At 41.1% G+C, this 25,023-nt stretch overlaps 1 protein-coding gene across 2 annotated transcripts in view; it reads left to right on the forward strand.

Moving 5' to 3' along the window:
* Positions 1-25,023, forward strand: part of LOC124607222 (receptor-type tyrosine-protein phosphatase N2) — a 445,587-nt gene that overhangs the window by 390,533 nt on the left and 30,031 nt on the right. For both annotated transcript variants that reach the window (XM_047139493.1, XM_047139494.1), the window contains 3 exons: positions 2,518-2,718; positions 15,965-16,122; positions 24,360-24,414. In XM_047139493.1, the coding sequence (XP_046995449.1) occupies positions 2,518-2,718; positions 15,965-16,122; positions 24,360-24,414 (414 nt within the window). The remainder of the gene's footprint in view (positions 1-2,517; positions 2,719-15,964; positions 16,123-24,359; positions 24,415-25,023) is intronic.

The raw sequence follows: 25,023 nt of genomic DNA on the forward strand, positions 1-25,023 counted from the left end.
AGCCAATTTTCCAGCATGTCCAGATACAGGTGTCCTGTTACGTTTTTTTCGCAGAAGAAAAAGGGGCCATAAACTTTAAACCGTGAGATTGCACAAAACACGTTAACTTTTGGTGAATTGCGAATTTGCTGCACAAATGCGTGAGGATTCTATACCGCCCACATTCGCACATTGTGTCTGTTCGCTTCACCATTAAGAAAAAATGTTGCTTCATCACTGAAAACAAGTTTCGCACTGAATGCATCCTCATCCATGAGCTGTTGCAACCGCGGCGAAAATTCAAAGCGTTTGACTTTGTCATCGGGTGTCAGGGCTTGTAGCAATTGTAAACAGTAAGGCTTTTGCTTTAGCCTTTTCCGTAAGATTTTCCAAACCGTCGGCTGTGGTACGTTTAGCTCCCTGCTTGCTTTATTCGTCGACTTCCGCGGGCTACGCGTGAAACTTGCCCACACGCGTTCAACCGTTTCTTCGCTCACTGCAGGCCGACCCGTTGATTTCCCCTTACAGAGGCATCCAGAAGCTTTAAACTGCGCATACCATCGCCAAATGGAGTTAGCAGTTGGTGGATCTTTGTTGAACTTCGTCCTGAAGTGTCGTTGCACTGTTATGACTGACTGATGTGAGTGCATTTCAAGCACGACATACGCTTTCTCGGCTCCTGTCGCCATTTTGTCTCACTGCGCTCTCGAGCGCTCTGGCGGCAGAAACCTGAAGTGCAGCTTCAGCTGAACAAAACTTTATGAGTTTTTCTACCTATCTGTAGTGTGTCGTGACCATATGTCAATGAGTGGAGCTACAGTGAATTTATGAAATCGCTTCAATCATTTGTAATAGCCCTGTATATCGACAGTCTATGATTATCCTGCACAAACTAATAGTTACATTCTGTCTGAACTTCTTTTTTTTTTTTTTTTGACATGTTAATGCATGGTGAGGAAATAATAAATAGGATGAAAACTTCAAAATTTTTAGGTGTCTATATTGTGAGAATTTAAACTGGTAAAAGCACATTTTGGAACTCTTAAAACAACTTAGTTCAGCCACATTTGTGCTTAGAATCAATGCAAATCTTGGAGAGAGACCTATCAGTAAGTTGACGTATTTTGCACATTTTCATTCAACATGTCATTTGGAATAATGTTCTGGGTTAACTCATCTTTAAGAAAGAAATTCTTCATTGCTTAAAAAACATGCTGTAAGAATAATATGTGGTACTCATCATAGTCATCTTATAGACATCTGTTTAAGTAGTTGGGCATACTGACTACTGCTTCTCAGTATATTTACTCCCTCGTGAAGTTTTTTGTAAATAATTCCCTGCAGTTCAAAAGAAACAGTGATGTTCATAATTACAATACCAGAAGGAAAAATGACATTCATTACTCCACATTAAGCTTGTCTTTAGCACAAAAAGGGCTGCATAATGATTTATGTAAAATTTTTGATCACTAACCCTGTGATATAAAATGTCTGACAGACAGCAAAGTAAAATTTCTTCTCGGCAACTCCTTCTATTCCATAGAAGAATTTCTATTATTGTAATGAATAAAAGGTGATCGGTGGGAATTATTAACTCACATATGGCCATATTTACAAATTAATTTGTAATGTGAATGTAAAATGACTCATTTCACATCATTAAGATGTATTGCCCAAAATGATCCATGGAACATGGAATCAACTAACTGCAACTTTAAAAAATTCAACTTATTTTTTCTTGCAGTCTGACTATGTGACCGATCATAGTCATGGACTGGCAGCCCGAGACATCTCATTACTACGTACCCCAACAGTAGGCACATGGCACCTCACTCACAGTACAACCTAACCAGACAAGATTCATCTAGACACATCAGGTCACACCACATTCAATAACTCACACCTGACTACGTTATAAAAGTACCATACACTGGCATGTCATCATTATTTAACATACGTAGCTATCCCCCAATGTGTATGGGAAAACAAGCAGATACTTTTGGTATGCTATTCTTCCTTTTAGCTCAGACTGGTGTGCCTTGTTCATTACACCATTGTAGACCAGCCAAAATTGTTTCAGAGATGGCAGGCCTCAGGCTGCTGGGATTGATGCTATCCCTAATCCCAAAGTGCCATCAATTGGCAGCTGCTGTGAGCGAGGCAGTGTGAGTCCTCAGTCAATCAGACGCTACAGGTCCAGGTGTGTAAGACACACCTGTAGCAACAGCTGCCTGCTCTGACATTCACAACACTATCTGCACCTGCATAATTGTTCAAATAAATAATAATAATAGGGCATACAGGACTGAATTGTTTGTGTTAGAGCAGCATTGTTTAGAAGCCACATGGGCACACATGGGCAGGGGAGGGGGAGTGAAGGTATAGGGGAGAGAGTGACTTTGAGGGGGGAGGGGGGCAGGTGACTTTGAAACCCTTATTATACTGAAGTAGACAGACCCGAGACTGTCCTAGTACCTGTGTATATACACCACTTAAATCTCTGTGAACACTCACAGTAGTGATGCTTCTTTGTGACAGGCGAAGCTGCCATCGGTGATCCAGACAAGCCTGGCACGCAACGACCACGAGCTGTTGGTTGCAACACTGCTAGTCTGTGGCATGCTGGGAGCTGTGCTGGCTGCTGCTGCAGCCCTCTTTGTCATCCGCCGGCATGCCCGCTCCAGGGACAAGATCAACGCACTCTCCAGACCTGAGTCTGAGCCCAGCAAGGACTACCAGGTGGGACACACTTCTCACTTATTGATTCCACAGGGTTGTCACAAAGGCCAAACTTCACGACCAACCAATATGACTCACATCACCTATTTTCATAGTCTGCTTACACAAGTGTCTAGATGTATTGCATAACTGCAGAAAAAGGAAACTTGTGAGGTAACAGGTGAGTTGTACATTACCATTATTTGCACGACAATTCTGATGGTGTAATCAGATTTTCAATATAGCAACAAATTTCCAAAATCTAAATGGCTCATCCAATTTCATCAAGCAACATGTCTTTAGAAAGCTATTAGTGTAAACCTAAATTGGCATGAATTACAGGCATTTAACTTGAATAGTACATAAGTTATTGGAGGTCCAAGGGGTCGATTACTACCGATTGCGTCAAGCTATAAGTACTCCACAGTTACACGAAAAAATGGTAGCAGCATACTTAAAATATATTTATTCATCTACGTCTTTGTTTATATCTGATATACACTATTCATGAAGAAATTGGTTAATTATTTACTGTGTTTTAGAAAACACAGAGACGTTAGGCTACTGGCCTACTTTTGTGCCAACTTGTGCACTTGTGAGATTTCTATGGCTTCTACAGTTGAGACATAGTGTGCATTTAGAAGTGAATATCTCGCGAGGTATGTTGTTGTTCATGACTAATTACATGCTGTAGGAATCTGTTGTTTCCCTGTTGTTCAATTTATATTTTATTTAATTGCTGGACCATTGACACCAATAAGTGTTTTGCAGCAATATACCACATTCTAAAAAATACTTCTACTATCATACTCATCATTTGAATTCATTGAGATGGTACCTGCAGATTTTATGTAATTGCAATCTTTCATTTATAAACGTCTATATTATGTTCAAAATTCGCAATTGCTGAGTGACAGGAACCTTCGACCATTCAATTCATGTGCATATTCATATTGGGTACTGTAGACTCAGCAGAATTTGGCTTGTAATACGACAACTACGTATCCCTGCCCCTAGACAACAAAGCCAGCCAAAACTTTCAATATTTCAACTTTGAGTCAATGGGTGCATAGTTGAGGGCCACCACACACTATCACCATTTTATTTATTAATTGAAAGCCCACAAATTGTAAACAGAATAAATCAGTCACTGTCAAGACAGCCACCTAACAAGATTTGTGCTATTGGGATAATGAAGTAGACATGTGATTCAAAGAACATGAAAAGCAGTCATTACACCGAAGTTGTTTTGCAATTTTCTTGCAAGCAGAGTATATTCCCATTGGTGAAGTATACATTAAGCACACTGGACAAAAAAATAAATCACCCTCAGGAAACATTACACTAAAACGATGTAACATCATCTCTAACCTTGATAACGGCCTCAGTTTGACAAGGAAAAGGGCCCATGTGTTTCTTCAGGTATGCTATATCCAGGTGATGCCACACACACTTGATTAGATCCTGTAGAGGTACCCAATTGTTGGGATATTGATTCCTGTGTTTCCTGTGCGGGTCCAGGGGTTAGAATAGGACCGAGGTATTCCTGCCTCATGAGAGGCAACTAAAACGAGTGTCACATGTTTTGGCCTTTATGTGATGGTCCCCTGTAGGGTTTGACCTCCATTTTTCAAAATTTGCCTTACATGGTGCATCGTGTCCACCATGTGCTGAGACCTCTCGCATCCTTCATTGATGTGGATCTGCACTTCTGCTCATTCTCAAACTGCTGGGCGAGGTCACCCTCCTGGGTGCATATTTTTCTATCAACTGTGCAGAATCGTTTTCTTCACTGACAATGATAATGGACTTGTTTACTTGGTTGCACCTGATATTGAGCCAGTCCATTGTGGTGGGGCTGCCATGTACCCTGTTGGTTGTAGCCCCCTGACCACATGGGAATCACTCTGCTGATGCCTTTGCCATTAACTCCCCATGTATACCAAGGAGTAGATGCCCATCCCCCTGGGGCATCAGGACTCCCAGCAGTGGCCATCCTGCCAGGTGTCCTTTGCTGCAGCTGGTTGACACCCTTGGGGAGGGCTCCTGGTCAGAGTGGGTGGCATCAGGATGGATGACATGTGATGAAGTGTATTACATCATCTCTTGCTAGTGGTCCACCACCAGCAATCTCTAAGCAGTTGAGGTCTACCTTCTTTTATGTCCATGAAGCCTCAGTTTTTTGGGGAGCATTTAGGGGACAGGTTTGAGGAGGTGGAGGGTTTGTCCAAAATGCTGTCAGAGTCAGTCTTGGTAAAAACAGCATCCTCTGTGCAGTTAGGGGCATTACTCACTTGTGACAAACTGGGGGATGTTTCTGTTACCATCACACCCCATCAGAGCTTAAATGTGGTCCAGGGTATCGTATTTCACAGGGACCTTCTTTTGCAGTCTGACAATGAGCTGTGCACCAATTTAGAGCAGTGAGGTGTTCATTTAGACTGGTGTGTCTGTCAGTATCCGAGGGATAATCAGGTTGCCACCAGTGTCTCTATCTTGGCCTTCGAGGGTGACACCTTACCTGAGAAGGTCAAGGTGATGGTCTACCACAGTGATGTGAAGCCATATGTCCCTCCCTCAATGTGGTGCTTTCCAAGTGCTGGAAGTTCAGCCATATGTCTTCCCGCTGTACTTCCACCATCACCTGTCAGGATTGTGGATGTCCTTCACATCCCAATACTCCATGTACCCTGCCTCCCATCTGTGTCAACTGTGGGGAGCACCATTCATCTTGCTCACCAGACTGCAGGATTTTCCAGAAAGAAAGGAAAATAATGGAATACAAGACCTTGGATCGACTGACGTACACTGGGGCTAAGAGAAAATATGAGAGGCTACATATTGTACACACAATATGTAGCCTCTCATATGTCAACCTATACCACCACTATGACAATGGTTCTACCACCTTCCGTTCTGCTGCATACAGTTGGCTCTCAGAGCTGCCAGACTCCACCTGCCCCCTTGATGGTGGGGGGCACTTCCCTCCCTGTTGTTCCTGCAACACCTACTTTGGGAGCAACACCCCCCCCCCCCCTCCAACCATCAGGGACAACAGTCCCCACTTCTCAGCCGGAGAAGTGTACGTCTTCTTTGGCTCCTCTTGCTAGGAAGGGATCCATTGGGTCACTCCCTTTCCAGGTTCCTACTAGTGGTATAGCTGACACCCACCAGTGGCTGAAGCAACCACAGGTAGCTGGTCTTAGGGCTTCATGGTCCTCCTCAGTTCCTGAGACGCAATCAGTGAAGCCCTCCCAGCTGGACAAACCTAAGGAGCAGCAAGAAAAACCGAAAATGAAAAAGGGCCCCAAGAACCAAGACACTGTGGTGGCACCCACACCATCGCTACCTACAAGCTCTGTGTCTGTGGATGAAGTGGAGATTCTGGGGTCCACTGAGGACCTAAATCTCTCTGGGCCCTCAGACACAATGAATGTTGATCGCAGAGGTACTCATCCGGTGACAGCAGGTGACCCCACTTGTGTAGACTGCCTCATTGGGTGTCTTATGCTTTCCCAGTCTCACGATCAAGTCATCCTCCAGTGGAATTGCAGTGGTTTTTCCACCACGTGGCTGAGCCATATCAACTGTTAAGCTTTACACCTGCTTACCGCATTGCCCTCCAGGAAACCTGGTACCCGGGAATTGGGACCCCTACCCTTTGCAACTACAGGTGATATCACAAGAACCATAGCAAATATAACAGTGTCAGGTGGAGTTCTCGTCTATGTCCTGAACTCAGTATGTAGTGAACCTGTGCCCCTTCAAACTCCCCTTGAAGCTGTGGCTGTCAGTATACGGATGACACAGGAAATAACTGTCTGCAGATGGTGCAGGACCTCTGAACGTATTGGCTGCACAGATTGATCAACTCACTAAACCTTTCCTATTTTTGGGAGATTTTAATGCCCAGAACCCCTTGTTGGGCGGCACTGTGCTTACCGACCGAGGCAGAGATGTCAAAAATTTGCTGTCCCACCTCAACCTCTGCCTCTTAAACACAGGTGCCTCCACACATTTCATGTGGCATATGGCAAATATTCGGCCATTGATCTCTCGGTCTGCAGTCCTGCCCTTCTCCCATCTATCCACTGGAGAACTCATGATGACCTGTGTGGTAGTGACCATTTACCCATCTTGCTGTCACTACCTCTGCGTCATGCCCATGGACGCCTATCCAGATGGGCTTTAAACAATGCAGACTGGGTAGCCTTCACCTCTGCTGTTACTTGAATCTCCCCCACATGGTGCCATCGATGTTGTCGTTGAGCAGGTTGCTATTAACAATCGTTTCTGCGGTGGAAAGTGCGATCCCTCATTCTTTAGGGTGCCCCCAGCAAAAGACAGTCCATCGGTGCTCTCTGGAAGTCACTGAGGCAATTAAAGAGCATCGGCGAGCTCTACTGTGACATAAGCGGCACCCTTCCCTAGAGCACCTAATAGCCTTTAAGTGGCACCGTGCCCGCGTTCACCAGTTTATAAAACAACGGAAACAGGAGTGTTGGGAGAGGAACTTGTCAACCGTTGGGTGCCATACGTCACATTCCCAAGTCTGGACAAAGATCAGACATCCTTCTGGGTACCAGACCCCAACAAGTGTCCCTTGAGTTAACATGAATGGTATGTTATGTACCAATGCAAACATCATTGCCGAGCACTTTGCTGAGCACTATGCTCGAGCCTCTGCATCGGAGAATTACCCCTCAGCCTTTCGCACCCTCAAAGGGTGGGTGGAAAGGAAAGTCCTCTCATTCACTACACGCCACAGTGAACCCCATAACCACCCATTCACAGAGTGGGAGCTCCTCAGTGCCCTTGCACATTGCCCCGACACAGCTCCTGGGCCAGATCGTATCCACAGTCAGATGATTAAACATCTCTCATCTGACTACAAATGACATCTCCTCGTCATCTTCAACTGGATCTGGTGCGATGGCATCTTTTCATCGCAATGGTGGGAGAACACCATCATTCTGGTGATCAAACTCAGTAAGAACCCACTTGATGTGGATAGCTATTGACCCATCAGCCTCACCAACATTCGTTGTCAGCTGCTAGAACATATGGTGTGTCGGCGGTTGGGTTGGGTACTGGAGTCACGTGGCCTACTGGCTCCATGTCAGGGCAGCTTCCACCAGGGTTGCTCTACCACTGATAATCTTGTGTCCCTTGAGTCTGCCATCTGAACAGCCTTTTGCAGATGCCAACAACTGGTTGCCATCTTTTTTGACTTACGTAAAGCATACGACATGACCTGGCGACATCATACCCTTGCCACCTTGTATGAGGGGGGTCTCTGGTGCCTGCTACCAATTTTTATCCGAAACTTCCTGTTGCTCCATACTTTCCATGTCCAGCTTGGTGCCTTCCATAGTTCCCCCCATATTCAGGAGAATGACGTTCCACAGGGCTCTGTATTGAGTGTGTCTCTGTTTTTAGTGGCTATTAACAGTCTAGCAGCAGCTGTAGGGCTTTCAGTCTTACCTTATCTGTATGCTGATGACTTCCACATTTTGTATTGCTCCTCCAGTACTGGTGTTGCTGAGCGGCACTTACAGGGAGCCATTCATAATGCCCAGTCATGGTACCTCACCTTTGTCAGCTTAAGCGGAAGTGCTGGCAGCAACTCAATGCCCTCCACTGCCTGAGCAACACCAACTGGGGTGCAGATTGCTCTACACTGCTGCAGCTCTACAGAGCCCTTGTTCAATCCTGCCTTGACTATAGGAGTCTGGTTTACCATTCGGCGGCGCCCTCAGCATTGCATTTACTCAACCCAGTGCACCTCTGCAGTGTTCGCCTAGCAATGGGAGCTTTTAGAATGAGTCCAGTGCGCAGTGTCTTGGTGGAGGCTGGAGTCCCTCCATCCCAGATCCAATGTGCACAACTGCTCGCCAGTTATGTTGCACACATTTGTAGTTCTCCTGTGCATCTGAATTACTGTTTCCTTTTCCCACCTATCATCTCACACATCAGCATCCCAGGTCAGGGCTCATGATTGCAGTTCGCGTCCTGTCCCTTCTCTCTGAACTGGCGTCCTCTCCTTGAGATCCATTCACGTACACCTCCATGGTGTAAACCTAGGCTGAAGATTCGCCTTCACCTTTCAAATGGCTCTAAGAACTCCATTAACCCTGTGGCTCTCCGCTGTCACTTCCTCTCGATCCTTGACATGTGCCAGCGCCATAAAGTGGTTTACGCCAATGGCTCAGTGGTTGATGGTCACGTTGGCTTTGCATAAGTTCATGGAGGACATATTGAACAGCACTCCTTGACAGATGGCTGCAGTGTTTTCACTGAAGAGTTGGTGGCCATATCTCGTGCTCCGTGCTCTTGAGCACATCTGCTCATGCCCTGCCGACTCATTTCTCTTGTTACTGACTCCTTGAGCAGCCTACAAGCTATTGACCAATACTACCCTTGCCATCCTTTGGTAGCAACCATCCAGGAGTTCCTATGTGCCCTGGAATGGTCCTGTTGTTCTGTGGTGTTTGTGTAGACCCCAGGCCATGTCGGAATCATGGGAAATGAACTTGCTGACGGGCTGGCAAAACAGGCTAAACAGAATCCACTTGTGGAGATTGGTATCCCCGTAACTGACCTGCGATCATTATTGTGCTGCAAGGTTTTTCAGCTTTGGGAGACGGAATGGACTAATCTCAGTATGCACAACAAACTGCGTGCCATTAAGGAGACTATGTATGTGTGACAGTCCTCCATGCGGGCCTCTCTCATGGTCTCTGTTGTTCTCTGCTGGCTCCACATTGGCCACGCTTGGGTGACCCAAGGCTACCTCCTGCGCCATGAAGACCTGTCTCAGTGTCAATGCGGCACCCGGTTGACAGTGGCGCATGTTCTGGTGCACTGTCCCACTTTGACTGCCCTGCAACGAAATCTTCAATTATTGGACTTGTTGCCACTAATTTTATCTGACAACGCCTCATTGGATGATTTAGTTTTACGTTTTATTTATGAGGGTGGGTTTTATCATTTGATCTAAATTTTAGCCCATGCCCTTTGTCCCTGTGTGTCCTCCACCCTAGAGCTTTCAGGGTGGAGGTTTTAATGTGCCAGAGTGGCTGGCTGGCTTCTTTCTATTCTTATGGTCAGCCAGCCATGGTAACCTGCTTTTTTATTTTAATCTCTTCTCCCTGTTTCTTGCATCTCTGTGGTTTTATTGTCCCCTTTTGTCCATTTAAGTGTTTGTTGCCTTTCCGTCATTCTTGTGGTTTTTCCTTTCTTTTGTTTTGTGTTGTAAGTTTCATTTGTTTCCTTCTCACCCTTGTGGCATTGTTTTATTCGGAACAAGGGACTGATGACCTACCAGTTTGGTCCCTTCTCCCCTTTCTTTTAAACCAACCAACCTGTTCCAGACAGTCCTAGACATTATCTGTGGGATTACAATAGAGTGATTTAGCTAGCCAGACAAGGTGCAGTAGGGTGCCTGAGTGTACATCAAAGCAGCTCTGTGAACATGGTTGTTGGTATGTTGGAAGATGAGAGTGTCCATAGCATATTCATCGTGAAGGTGTGTGAGGAAGGGCAACACTTGTTCACTGAGAATTCAAAATTAACTTTCTGGTTCATATTCACAGTAATCTGAAAGTGTGGGCGCAGATCATGGTACTAAAGACATTCCTAAAACATCACGAAACTACTACCTGTCTGCACACCACAAGTTAAACCATTTGCTGGGTCACTGGTGTTCTTGACAGCTTGTGTCATTTAGAAAGAGGCAAAATCACAACCTATCAAATTACACTACATGCTTCCAATCAGCTATAAACAAAAGCTTAATTGAAATGTGCAGCTTTATGTGCATCTGGGGGCAATGGTTTTTTTTTAGTTTTGCAACTCTAAATGCCCAGTGCATGCAGTTTTCTTTGCAATGTTGTTCTTGTCAAGCTGACACAACATGGTATCACTTCTGATATCTTTCCGGCCTCTGTTACATGGCTGTGAGTTATACATCATTTCTTGTAGATGGACAATCCACAATGAACACCAGCAAACAAGGCAGCTGCATTCATAGTGTGGTCGTGGACACATCCAAATCCAATAGCTCCTTTCCGCCATTCAGTCATGTCTCCATTAAACCAGCTTACTGTGCTGATTTGATGCAACTGACTGGAACATAAACACCATACCCCTGCTATGACTTATCAGCAGTGAAGGGTCACATGACCACCAGTTTCTACACCATCTACAGTACCTCTAAGGAACCAGTGTACTTTTTAAACAGGAACTAATATTTTGTCGAGTAAGCTTATAATGCCACAAAGACATGATTTTGATCCTCCAAGATCTTGAAGCAGGACAGATGTGGACTAAACTCATAGTTGCACTGCATTTGTCATAAATTGCAGTTTGGTGCAGAGATTCTCTAAATTACTTGAAATGAATGCACAGATGGTTCCTGTGAATAGATCCCATCAATTTCCTTTCCATCCATCTCAAGTACAGTCTTATTTTTACTGGTGTAATTTTATTGTTTGGAACCCTGGGTATACAAAACAATTAGAAACCACTCAAATATTATAATAATAATAAAATAAGTGTAAATGTTAAACAGATTTTATTTTTATCTAGCTTTTTTCCAGTGGCTTCACTTGCTTGTAGGTTCGACTCACACAATGCATACATCATCCACTTGTTAAGCTGAGTGGTAACGTGTTAGTGTACCATACAGTGGGCCCATGTTCAATTCCTGGCCAGGTTGGAGAATTTCTCCACTTGTTGACTTGGTTTTGTGTTGTCCTCATCATCATTTCATCATCACCGGCATGCAAGTCACCCATTGTGGCGCCACCTGAACAAAGGCTTGCAACTCGGCAGCTGAACTTCCATGGATGGGGCCTCCCAGCCATCAATGCCACATGATTATTTCATTTTTTCATTGTACACATCTTCTTCTCACTCCTCTTTCTGTCCATCTCTTCCTACCCCATCTCTCTGTTCACCCCATCCTCCCATCTATGTCCATTTCCTCCTACCCAGTCGTGTCTGTCTCTCCATCTCCTCCTCCCTCACCCCTCTCTGACTATCTCCTCTGCCCCTTCCCTCCAACCATATCTTCCTCCCTTCCCTCTGGTTAAGGTTTTCATTAGACTCCCCTCGTAGTATTTGCAACAAGAAAGAGAGTTCAGATTATCTGAGCAGAGATTCACTGCTGAGACTGAAAAAGCTGTGCACAAATGGACAAAATTCAAGAATATTGTACAATTTACCATAAAGATGTATCTGACAAGCCATTGGTGCAGAATGACCAGATAGATGAAATGAGTCACAGTTTTATCAACTAAGAAAAATAGGCCACAAACTTTTAAAGAGGACATGACACAAGAGATGTTAACTGTAAGTGAATGCAAATGTGTTTCATGAATTTTTATGGATGTTCTGTGCTCCAAACACAAAAATTATGACAACTCACCATTCTATAAACATGAAATGGGGCTTTGTCGCTGGTGATAACCAACCTCTGTGAAAAACCATCTTCCTCTAGTAGCAACTGCAAGTCATTGCAAAAGTCAGAATCAAGCTCATTGTCCCAAGTAATCAGTGTGTTTAAGAACTGCAACTGGTATGTTTTCACATGCATATGTTTGCCTAGAATGTGCCAGATGGTTGACCGTGGTATCTGTAGTTCTCTGCTTGCATTTATCATTGATTCCATTAGGCTCCTGAAAAATAATTATCACAAATGTTCCATCTTTTCTGCTGACAGTCCTGGCCAGACTGTTTTCTTCACACGATATAAGTATCCAGTCTCACAGACCATGTTATTCCACCTGTGAATTGTTTTGTCTGTTGGATCTTTCAGCTGGTATGTGGTATGAACCCATCACTGAACCATCAAAAGTAATTCACATTTAACACATTGAAGGAAACAATACACATGCATCATTCCATTATACACCATGCTCTGACGTTCCAGCCCTCCATATCTACTCAGCAACTATGCTGTGGTGAGTATTGTGATCAAAACTTGGGAGATGCTCTGTCCACTGACATGTATCATTTTTCTGCATATAAAACACTGTAGGTACTTTTGAAGACACATTTATTCCTTGTGAAGAAACGTTTTGGGTGAAATCTGAACCTGTTTAGGTGAGGAATTTATTGCAAAGTTAGCATTTTGACTACATTTATACTATCCAGGATAATACTCATACTGGATAAAATAACTTTGGCCATTCAGTCATGTCTTTGTAACACTAAAACAACTAAACTGTCAGTGCTTCAACTGACTTACTTCCGTCCTCTTCAGAGCAGTGAACCACTCTACAGAAGAGCAGAGCAAGTTGATTGAAATGTCAGGAATTTAGTCATTTTAGTACTTACAATGATGTGGCCCAATACAAAAATTCATCTATCCAAAATGACGCCAGCCATGGAAGTCTGCAAACCAGTATTCGTACTGATGTCAGTGATGGCTCATAATCACACATTCACAATTATTTCATGAATGGCTCGACCATGTTTACTGGACATTTTTGGTTTTTTTTTATATATATAGTTTCATCTTTGTCAGTTTTCATTACTGATCATGATATACCCAATGTACAGATGTTGCACCTAGGCACCTCTGGCAGCCCTCTCATCTTGGTGCCCCAAGCAGAAGCTTGGGTCGTTAGGCCCTTAAACTGGCTCTCCTTGTGGCTGTACTTTCAAAATAAAATAAAACAGCACACATTTTTCTAGTAAGGAAAAGGGAAAGTATGCTGGAGATCAGTCATAGAGGTGGCAGTAAAAAAACAAAAAGAAAGAAAGAAAAACAGAAAGCATTCACTATGGTGAAAGAATATTCCTAAATGGAGAGGTGAACATGCTCAACTATACTATGTTTTTACAGATGCCATTGACAGACATACAGACAATTTGACTGCCAGCTCTTTCCTGGCCCAAGGTGAGTGTACTGGGTTAAGATGAAGGTGCAGGGTAGGCTGGGGTGAGTGATGAAGAGAGGCAGGAGGCAGTTAGGGGTTGAGGGGAACTGTCTAGTGGCCCATGGGAGAATGGGGAGCTGTCTGTGGGCTAGCTATGTGTGCAGGTACAGGGGGCAAATGGCAGAGGGCTGAGCAAGCGATTTCACAGATTAGGGCATGAGATGGCAGCACACTGCTAGCTGACACTATGGGGGTAATGGGAAAGGGATGATGTACACACACACACACACACACACACACACACACACACACACACACACACACACACACGCACACGCACACACACACACACACACACACAGCCCCACCAAATAGTGTGTGTGTGTGTGTGTGTGTGTGTGTGTGTGTGTGTGTGTGTGTGTGTCTGTGTGTGTATACACCACCCCTTTCCTATTACTACCACCCAGTATGTGTCAGCTAGTTGTTTGTTGCCATGTCATGCCCTAATCTGTGGAAGTTGCATGCTCAGCCATCTGCCAGCAGCCCCCTGTACCTGCACCCCTAGCTAGCCCACAGACAGCCCTACTCCCATGAGCCACTAGATGTTTCCCCCACGCCCTCCCTGCCTCCCACTTCCCTCCACCCCTCACCCCATCCCACACTTCACCCCTCACCTCACCCCAGTACACTCACTGTGAGCCAGGAAAGAGCTAGCAGATGAATGAGCACAACGTAGGAGAACAGGTGTTTTCGTGTGAGTGAGTGTGTGTGCGTGTGTATTTGTCACATGTTTCTTCTACAGCTTGGGAAAGAAATTTCATTCTGAAAGCTAGCAGAGCAAAGCTCTGTACCTGTTGATGGCACAGTGTATCTGTTGATGGCACAGTCTTCTGCCTTTCGGTGAGGCATCTCTTTATTTGTAAATAATTTGTTATTCTCAACCATAACGTTCTGTGCAATACTATGTTTTTACATAATATTTTAACATCTTCCTTCCTTCTTGAGAACTATTGAAACTGATTTAGTATGATAGAAGTCAAATCAAATATTTGAACAAAAGCAATTAAAATTTATTTGAGTGCCAAATGTAAAAGTATTTACTTATATTTTCTTCCTTTCTGCTTTTTAGGCTTATTAACATCTTCATCACAAACAGTTATTTTGAAGTACCTTTATCTCTAAAAAAGAAAGTCTAATTTCTGGGTTTGTGTGCTCCCCTTCCCCCTCATCCATCCCCTCACTCTCCACCCCAGCCCTAGATGTGAGCCTGATGTGCCCACAATTAAATCTGCCATTGCTTTTGTTTTGTGTTTAATGACTGTATCAGCAACAGGTTGTAATGATGTACCTCGATTCATAGATATGAAAAGAGAGGGCCTTACCTCAGTTAACTGGAATCACTGCATGTCTGAGGCCTCTGTAAATCCAAAATGGTTGATGAGCTTGGTCAACTTCTCAATCTTCAAATAACCTTAAGAAATGCAACCAGGTGACATCAGAAGCAACCTCTGAAATTCCAATGTGCGCAGACCCTGTCATTTTCAAGACAAAACCGCAAAAATAACAGGATGTGCAGCTGTCAAAATATCGGTGGTTGTCGCTGATGTCACCCAGCTGTATCCCAATAAGTTATTTGAACATTGCATACAGCGAGAGACAATCAGGTCTCAACTTCTCCATCATTTCATTATTTCTAGAGTCACCACAGACAGACAGTAATCATTATTTATTTTTTAATTATTATTTATTGTCAGGGTAGGTTTAGGCTGTAGCCTCAGAGACAGATAGTGTTGTCAATAAGACAATTGTCTGCTATAGCTGCCTCTACCTCAAGAGCTCCAGTATCCAAATTAACTTTGTAATGGAAGCTCAGAGCAGTTGGTCTGTATGTCATATATGCATCAGTGTGTGTCCTGCTGACACCAGTGCAGATAAAGGTCCTTTTGTTGTAGAGTCTGTAACACTATGATGGAACTATGGCTATATGGGAGTTAGTGCTTTTCACTGATGATACTAACAACTTTTTGCAGAATTATTCTCATGACACATTTGTGTGATAGCCAGTAAAAATCGTATAAACATCAAGGAAAGAATCATAGTTGGACCAAACTTGTCCTTCACGTATGATAAAGTCAAGAATACTCAAAAAAATATTGAAATTCTGAACCATTTTCAAAATATTATGATTCGTGTGCCTCACTACAGATATGGTTGCTCAATCAACCTCTGGTAGTTCCCATCTTGTTGCCATAATCACATTAGAAGACATTTCACAAAACACTCAAGAGCCCAATTTTACAATAATTACTGAATCAAATTGCCTCTGAACCTGATTGAATGTGTTGTCACACTGTACAAAAGTTTATGAATGATGTTTGCAGGACCTGTGCCGTGCACGAATGGCTGCGAAGACACCACAGCAGCCAGGAGTGGGTACTGCAGAAGGCAGCCGCCCTGAACCTCAGCGTGTTGCGTCACTGTCCCGAGACTCTGAGAACAGCAACCAGAGCCCTTCCTCACGCTCCAGTACCTCTTCCTGGTCAGTCACTAAGTGTTATAATATTGACTTATACTGGCTGCAAGAGACATCCTTAATTATTTGTTTGTACATATACAGAGTGAACCTCCTAAGATTCATCAGGTGCATTTTCTCTGGTGTTTTGGGAGATATTTGCAATTTTGTTTTTGCAGTGTATAACTGGACTCAGCCAAAGCAAATACTGCTCATCATATCTTTCATGTGATGCCCAGTGTTGATGAAGGCATCAATTTGTTTCCTGTTACAAACAGATGATTTTTAAAGCTGATTTTTACCTGCCCATTTCATAGAGCGGTCCTAAATTAGTCTAGTATAATGTTTGTTTTATCAGTTTGTATTAACAGGAACAGTAAAACATGAAGAATATCCAGTACTGCAGAAATGACTGCGCAATGCTGCTACATGGCACTAGCAGTCAGCACAGGCCAGAGCAATGCTCTCGCTGCTTGAGTCCTGGCTATTCTTCTCGTTTTACTGTCCTTATTAATATATATCAATGAAATGAATATTGCACTTGTCTAATTTGATACTGCCCTGTTGAATGGGCACATAAAATACCACTTTAAAAACCGTTTTGTTTGTAATTGGAAACAACCTGATGCTTTTTGTTGACAGTGGGCATTGTGTCAAAGATGTAATAAGCCGTATTTGTTTGGGCTGACTCCAGCAAGATATTGTAAAACAAAATTGCAAATATCCGCCAAAACACAAGACAAAATGCACATGTTGACCATTAGGAGGGACCCCCTATACATGTGGTGAGGTGTATGGGGTGCAAAGAGGAAAGGGACAAGAATGGCAGATCTTATGAAGATATCTATTCATCAGTATCTGCGATGATGGAAGCCTGGAGGAAACATAACTGTAGTAGGCCTTTTAGTCAGTCTTTCGTATAATGTCATTAGTTTTCTAAACTTTTTTTTCCAAGTTACATGTTGCGACTGCTCATATTCCTGAGACATTGTGGACTGTTACCGAATTGGTATGTACTTAATAAATTTCTCAATTTTCTCTTTAATTGTCATCCTGTGATCCTTGGGTTTAACAGCTGTTAGTAATGTACACAACAGTACAGAAATTATTTTTTTTCAATTTATTCATATCTATTGATGCTAAGTTCCATTTCAATCACTAACTTTGTAAAATACAGGAGCATCAATATTTTAACACAGATCAGTAAGCTACATCAATTAGCAGAAGTTTCACAAAGTTCACCTGTGGCAAAGGCCAACACGTACTTTACAGGATGCTAACTAACTGACATAGTAACTGAACTGAAAACTCGTCCACTACTCACTGACAAAGTTACCATTCATCTTAATTGCCAAACACTGACTGAGTGATACATATTAATTGCACTCCTTAACTGTCCAAACATGACTGACTCAGACTTTGAAAGTAACATTACACCTTTTTATAGATGCAGGTAGTACAGACATTACAAATTGGTAAAAGACAGAATTATTACATTTTATATAATAACATAAAAGGCAGAATGTACTCAACTAAAATCTGTATAATTAGAAGATGACAAAGTATTAGGTACTACTTTCTACGAGTGAAGTTTTGATGCCCATGGGAATTCAAAAGTTTGCCAAGAATTTTTGATATAGTGAACTCTTCTGATTTGAATAATTAATAAACTAATATGTTATGTTAGTGAAAATGTACTTTTTCAGTAACAGAAAAATCAGGACTGCTAAATTGTAATTTGGAATTTGGAAAGAATTACATTTTGAGATTGGAACATTGTAGAATAAGAAAATTTTGGAGACAAGTAACTTCTAAAGTACAGTGTATAGAATATAAAGCTTTTTGAGAAAGTAAAACCTTTGTTGAAAAGTGGAGGATGAAGGCTTTCAAATAAACTATATCAGTCTTAAAACGAACAATTTTTAACGTTATTCAAATCTGACATGCATGTGGTTGTAAATTTATATTATGAATATTTACTTAAGAGCAATGTTGTCAGATGAACTAAATATACTATTGTCATCAATAGATTCCAAATTACATCATGAGTTGTGAAGTTTAATGAGATATTGTGTGAATCAGAATTTAGTCATTTTATGTATCCATGGTATATGCATTTCATGTATAATGTAAAAAAAAAAAAAAAAAAAAAAAAAAATGATGTAAGGAGTAGAATTGTAGTAAGTGTACCTATCCCACTACCTTGCCATGTTTCAACTGGACAATGAGGGTATTAACAAATGGAGCAACCTGCATGTTCTCTATACATAGCTCGTGTCATGCATGCATTGAACAATCTTGGAAGATATGTTGTGCAAAGACATCTACCTATTCAGAACCTTCTGAACTCCAAATCGCTCTGAGGGAAGAATGCGAAAAAAGCTTACAAAATATCTGAAAGGCTTGTAGATCATGTACCAAATAGATATAGATCCTTGCTGGCTCTAATGGTGTTGGCATTGATAGGATGTTAAACATAATAAACATTTCTTTTGCAAATCTTTGATTGCTGTCTAGGAAGGACTTACTGTTTTTTTTATTTATGGGGAAGCTCTGGCAGATGCAATTCTTATCATCATCATCATGCTGAAGTCATCATCTGAATCCATTTAAAAGAAAAAAAATCGTGCTGTTGATGTGTGAATAAACACAGGGTGTTCTCTGGAAAATCATTAAGTGTTTTGATGTACAAGCGCCTGTGTTCACAAAAATTACAACAGAATATGTGACTGTTCTTCTGCAATAACCAAGACATGGAGTTTTCTATTGCAACTGTCAATGACATTCTCTTGAGCTGCACTTTTCATGTTCAGTGTGCTGGCATGTTACTTGATCCTGGATTTTATCCATATTTACAATCCTGCTTCCTGCTTTGGTATATCTGTATGCTGTGTAATTGCTCTTCAAAAACAAAATTAGCAGTCTACCTTACATGCCAGGTTTGCAGCTGGATGACATTGAGGTCTTGCCAGGATATTTTGTCTGACAATCATTCAACCATCTTCAGGTTGAAGTAATGTGTGCACATTTCACAGCTGCACCCATTAGCAGTGTGTTGTCATCCACGAGAGTGCACCACACAAGAGCAGTACTGTGAACTTCTGATAGAGCCCACCATGGGTGGGTGCCTGTTAATGCTGCTTTGTTATGTTCGCGTGTTATCATGTTATTACTGCTTGCATACATTTGCCTTATCTTGTTGTGTTCAGTATATGTTATGGTGATTGGAGTACATGCCACAGGGTAATAAAGTTATACCAACATTATTGGTTGTGTTGTGTGTCCAAGTTACAACACTGGTAAGTTTTATACTAGAGATCTGTGACATGTACCAGCAATCCCAGTGTAAAATTCACCTGAAAATGCCTGAATGGTTGTCAGATGAAATATCATGGCAAGATGTCAAGTTGCAATACTGAAACATCATTGAACACTTGTTAGAAAAACTTCAAGAATTAAAGTCAGCATGGAATAGTGATTCCTAAATTAATCAGATATATCAATTAAACCATATTTCATGTCCACCCCCGGTAGCATGACAGAATGTCAATTCTAAGGGCCCGGATTCAATTCCTGGCTGGGTCGGAGATTTTCTCCACTCAGGGGATGCACAAGTTGCCGAAGTGGTGTCAAATCAAAAGACTTGCACCTGGTGAATGGTCTACCTGTAGGGAGGCCCTAGTCACATGACATTTATTTGCCTTATTTCATACCACATGTCTATCCACAAAATTTCATCTACAACATGTGTGCTATGAGAATTATTAAATTTGTGCTACATATTAGATAAAACAGTCCTATGGTCTTCTGAACATAATCAGCTTGGTGTCTTATACTTGGTGACAAGTCATCTATAGAATTATAAAAAATATCTGGCAATCATAAAATAAGTGTAATATAACCATTTATGTTCATAATTTATTTATTCTTCATCTTTAAATAAAGGATTCTTTTTGTATTATGAACATACATTAAAATATGTGTCATAACTTTCCAGAAATAATTATAAAAATACAGTGTATCTCCATTACTTACCAATAATGTGGTAAGAAAAAGGAAATAATATAATTTTCTGAACAGAATTGATGCTAAAATATTAAACAGTATGCTTAAAATGCTGAGGGACAGTGTCAGTTTCTACACTGATGCTGTGCTTCTTTATAGGAATGGATTATTACTAGGTGTGTTTAAGTTCTAGGCAGTAGATTCAATGCTTCTGATAATAAGTTAGATGTTAAGTATAAACAGTTAATTAATAATTGGAGATGCATAATTCCTACCAGTTATGAAGAATAAAAGCAACAACCCAGTTGTATTGCTTTGAAGTTAAAAAGCCATGAAGTTTAAAATAAAAACAAAAAAGTATATCATATGAAAACACTAGTTTACTCAATATTCTACCAGACAAATTAATGAGATTTGTGTGGAGCCTTTCCCATTCTCTCAACCCCATACTGAGTAAAATGTGCCAAACAGGAAAGAGAGAGGGAGGGAGAGGGAGGGAGAGAGAGAGAGAGAGAGAGAGAGAGAGAGAGAGAATCATTACTGAAACCTTCATGCAGACCCTATAGCTGTGGCAAACAAGACTATCTAAAAGGAATAATTTCTTAAAAAACAAATGTTTTGGGACACTAGCAAGGAATCTTCTGAGAAAAAAGCCAAACACTATTGAGTCAACTATGCAGGACAAGGTTGATCACATTGAGTGACAGCTGTTGTGTAAGAACACGTGAACACCCTAACTTTAGACTCCATTGGTAATTTTTCTTTGAATACTGTTAAGCATAATGTAGATGTGGTACTCTGAAATACATGGCACTAAATCTACTGCACTATGCTACATTGCTCCTACTCTAGACTCCATGAAACTCGGCATCGAGGTCACGAGTGCATCTTCAGTTGTGCACATTTTAAGGAGCTTTTATGCATCCACAGCTGGCATAACATAATTGCCTTACATGCCAAATACATACAGATTTGATAAACAAAGTGCATGGTTCATGGCATGCACAGCTAACTCTTACTACTCAACTAAAAGTTTATGCCAACACAACCAGGTGGTAGCACACTGCAGCAGACTTTTATCACCATTCGGTTGGCATAAATCCTGCTAGATGGTAGCACATTCCTCAGATATGCCAATTCACTCACTATTTGACATTTGACATCAGTATATGTTTCAGTTATATTGATAGCAAAACCTATTTTGTGTGATTCTAAATGATATATAATATATTAAGTTTTGGATTTTATCACACTGACATCCATTTGAGACACAGAGAACCATAAAGTACATCATCATCAGTTGTGAGACTGTAGCACTTATTCATGCTTCTGACATCTGGTGACCTTATGGTGGATCATGTTTATCTGGACTGTAGCTTGCGTATATATGAGCACTCATGAAAAGCTGTCTCACAGGTTTCTCTGATATTCACTTAAATGTGGGGTCAAAGATGGTGTGCTCTTGGCCCTCGTGTCTCTCAGCACCTCATTTTTATTCAAGTGATCTTGTTGCTAAACAATACTACTTGAATCCAATCATTTCCACAAATGGAGTTTGTATTGGATTTCTTGTTTACTGTGCAGGAATTGGATTCTGTGTGTAGTATCAACATGAACTTCATCAAATCTGTTTTAAATGCTAACAGAAAAGAAAATTACCAGAAACAGTTTGCCACAAATGAACTAGGACCTTGCAGACCAAATCCGTTGACTGAGAAAGTGACAAAATCTAATAAGCATGACTACAAGTGAATATTTAACAAAGAAGTGTATAATAAGCATTAATTTCTTGTGTGGGTGCAACATAAGAATGTCTGACTTTCAGACCAGAAGTTAATTCGTTAAATAATACATGTATTATGGATCTTGTACATTTGTCCAAAAAAATAAAAAAGCATGGAACAACCACATACCAAAAGTGTGAAACAGAGTGTAGCAAAACCTTAAACATTATTTCATTCTTGCCCTCAACTGCACTTAATTATGTACAAAACAACAAAATTCCACAGAAACAATTCTTTATTTTTTGAGACAAGTTATGCATATTATTATTGGCAGAGGCTGTAGTTGTGAAAATATGTTGATAAGCTTAACTGTTATACAGCAGATGCTATTAATTTCACATTCTTGTATTTATCTGAATCTAAAAATCTGTGAACAGTCAGAATGTATACTCACAGGCTACCACTGATCACATCTTTACAGTAGAATGACTTCCAGTGCAAAGAACAGAACCACTGATAGAGAAGAAGAATAGGAGACATCTTGGGGAACAAAACAGAAAAATGCTGTAGAATCTGTAGTAAAAGTAAGGAAGAAAGACTGTGATGTTTTGGAAAGAGAGAGAGATAATTTTTTTTAAAAAAATAAACCTTTTACAGAATATGATGAGTTCAAAAAAAAGAATCATCATACACATATTTTAAGAAAAATTCTCTGCTTTCTTTTAGGGACTTAGTTGGTTCACAGATCAATGGAAGCCCAAGGAATATTGCCTACAATGGTAGTGTGTCTAGTATGCTATGCTGTCCAGATAATCCTATAGGTTAATTGGTTGATTGTCACTAGAAAGTAGTAAATAAAACTAAAGCTATGTAGAAACCTTTTTATGAGTTGTGGTTAATAGAATCCTACCCAAAATGTAGATAAATGCAAGAAAATACATGTGTGAGAAAGAGAGAATCTGATAGTAAACAGTGATGTGTCTTTGGATGCATTTACATTCATATGTTGTTACACTTTGTAAACTGCACTTATATTCAGGCAGAGGCCCCTGTCAGCTTTCTAACACAGTCACCTATTATGCCTGCCACAGTGACCTCATTCTAGAATCTAGTGTGACCTTCTATCCATTCTCAAGTCCCTAGGCCCCTCCCAAAGCATCTCTTCAACTGTCTCCCTTCTTACTCTAATCTTTCCCCAGACACCCAGTTTCTACCTGTTTCCCAAGATATGTATGCTCAGCTACGCAGGATGCCTCATCATATTTAGCTACTGCATCTCCACTGAAGTGATCTCTGCTTTTGCAGTCCAACACTTTCAACCTATTGTCTGTTTATCCTCCTATTTTAAAGACCCTAACCAGTTCCTTCTCTGCTTCGCCACAATTCACGTTCTTACACCATCTGATGTTGTCCTTTCCACCTCCCTCCACATTAAGGTCCTAATGCCCATTAAGTTGCCACCTTTGAACATTATCTTTTATATTGATTGGCTGAGTCCAATCCCATAACTTCCTTCACGGTATACATGATCAACTGCAATCCACAATTATTTCCCCTTAAGGGCATCACCTGCAACAAATCCAACATACTGCCATGGTTACCCAAATGGGTCCATCCTGTCCCAGTCTGTTCATTGGTCTCTCGTGGAATCATTTTTATCCACTCACAAACTTAAACTCCTCATCTAATTCACCTTCACTGATGACATATTTATTATCTGGAGCCATGCTGAGGGCACACAAGATTCATTCCTCTTGAACCTCAACACCTTTTCTACCATCTGTTTCACCAAACTGTACTCAGCTCAGCGAGCGACATTCATGGGAACTAATCTTCACCTCACTAATCACTCCTTGAAAACCTGTGTTGACAACAAATCCTCAAATCACCAGCAGTATTTCCACTTCAGCAGCAGCCATCCATTCTCCTTATATTCTCTATAAGATGCATATCAAGTGGGAGCATAACACAAAAGAAGTATTACAACATATTCATCACCGTGCTTTTTGTATAAAGGTTGGTGTAGATTTGCTCCCCAACCCGTACCAGGGCATCGCTCCTGTTAGCAAGGTTCCTAGTAATGTCTTGATGTAGAGAAGCATAGCATAGATTAATGTTATATTGGCATTGAAACACCTCAGTTAAAACAAAGAAGTTCTCACTCCATTGCTATGTTTACTTAGTTAACTGCTTCATTTCATATCTGTTGAGCAATATGGAGTTTTATGACGTATTTCCCTGGCTAGAGGGTTCTATTTACATCTCTTAAGTATGTGATCACATGGGGTGTATGGATTATTGCATCCAAAACAAGGAAAACATTTCACTTATGCACATGTCCATAGAATTGTCATTTTGTGTTCTGTGGCTTTTGTTGTAAACATAACATGCAAAACTATAAGTCATCAAATAGTCAAATTTATAGTTCAAAGACAAATCTTGCACACACTGTCAGTGGAAGTACTGTTAAGAACAGAATTATCCTTCCTGTTGGTGTCACTTGCATTCATTCATTTATTTTTCTTACATTTCCAGGAGTGAAGAACCTGCACTAACTAATATGGACATATCAACAGGACACATGGTATTGGTAAGTGATACTCTCTTCAGTTGTTAGTAATAGAAAACCGTCCTGTAATTTCCAGACAAAAAATTGTAAAAAAATTTCAATAGCACTCACACAAGGGAAAATTTGGAGATTAGAAGTAAGTGCTGAACCAGGATTTCAACCTGGATACCTGACAATTTTAGATAATGTTCCTCCAGATCAGCCACTCAGACGTGACAAATGAATGAACATAGATCTTCACCTTATAAATCATCTTGTGAAGCTGGGGATTTGGCAACATCAGTAGAATTGTCGATTAAATGGAAGATCTATCTTTCTCTTTATCTAACTACTTGTATGGCTTTCTAGTTATACCTCGCTATTACTAACAATTAAGAAACGTTGAAAAGTTACTTAACAGGCTGTCAAACAATCTCTATGGAAAGAAGCATCAGTCAGTTTACCTCAAATAAAATATGATTCATCAATAAATTTTCTGAGGATTTTATAGTCCATTCCAAATTTCATGATTTTAAGCAGATAATTCAGAAGACTCAAAATATAAACCAGTCAGTCAACGAAATATTGTGATACTTACTGTTGGCCTCTTTGTGGCAGTGTGTGTGTTACTCCTAGTTAGTTTGGAGAAAA

This window comes from Schistocerca americana, chromosome 3, assembly GCF_021461395.2.
Source record: "Schistocerca americana isolate TAMUIC-IGC-003095 chromosome 3, iqSchAmer2.1, whole genome shotgun sequence".
Lineage (NCBI taxonomy): Eukaryota > Metazoa > Arthropoda > Insecta > Orthoptera > Acrididae > Schistocerca > Schistocerca americana.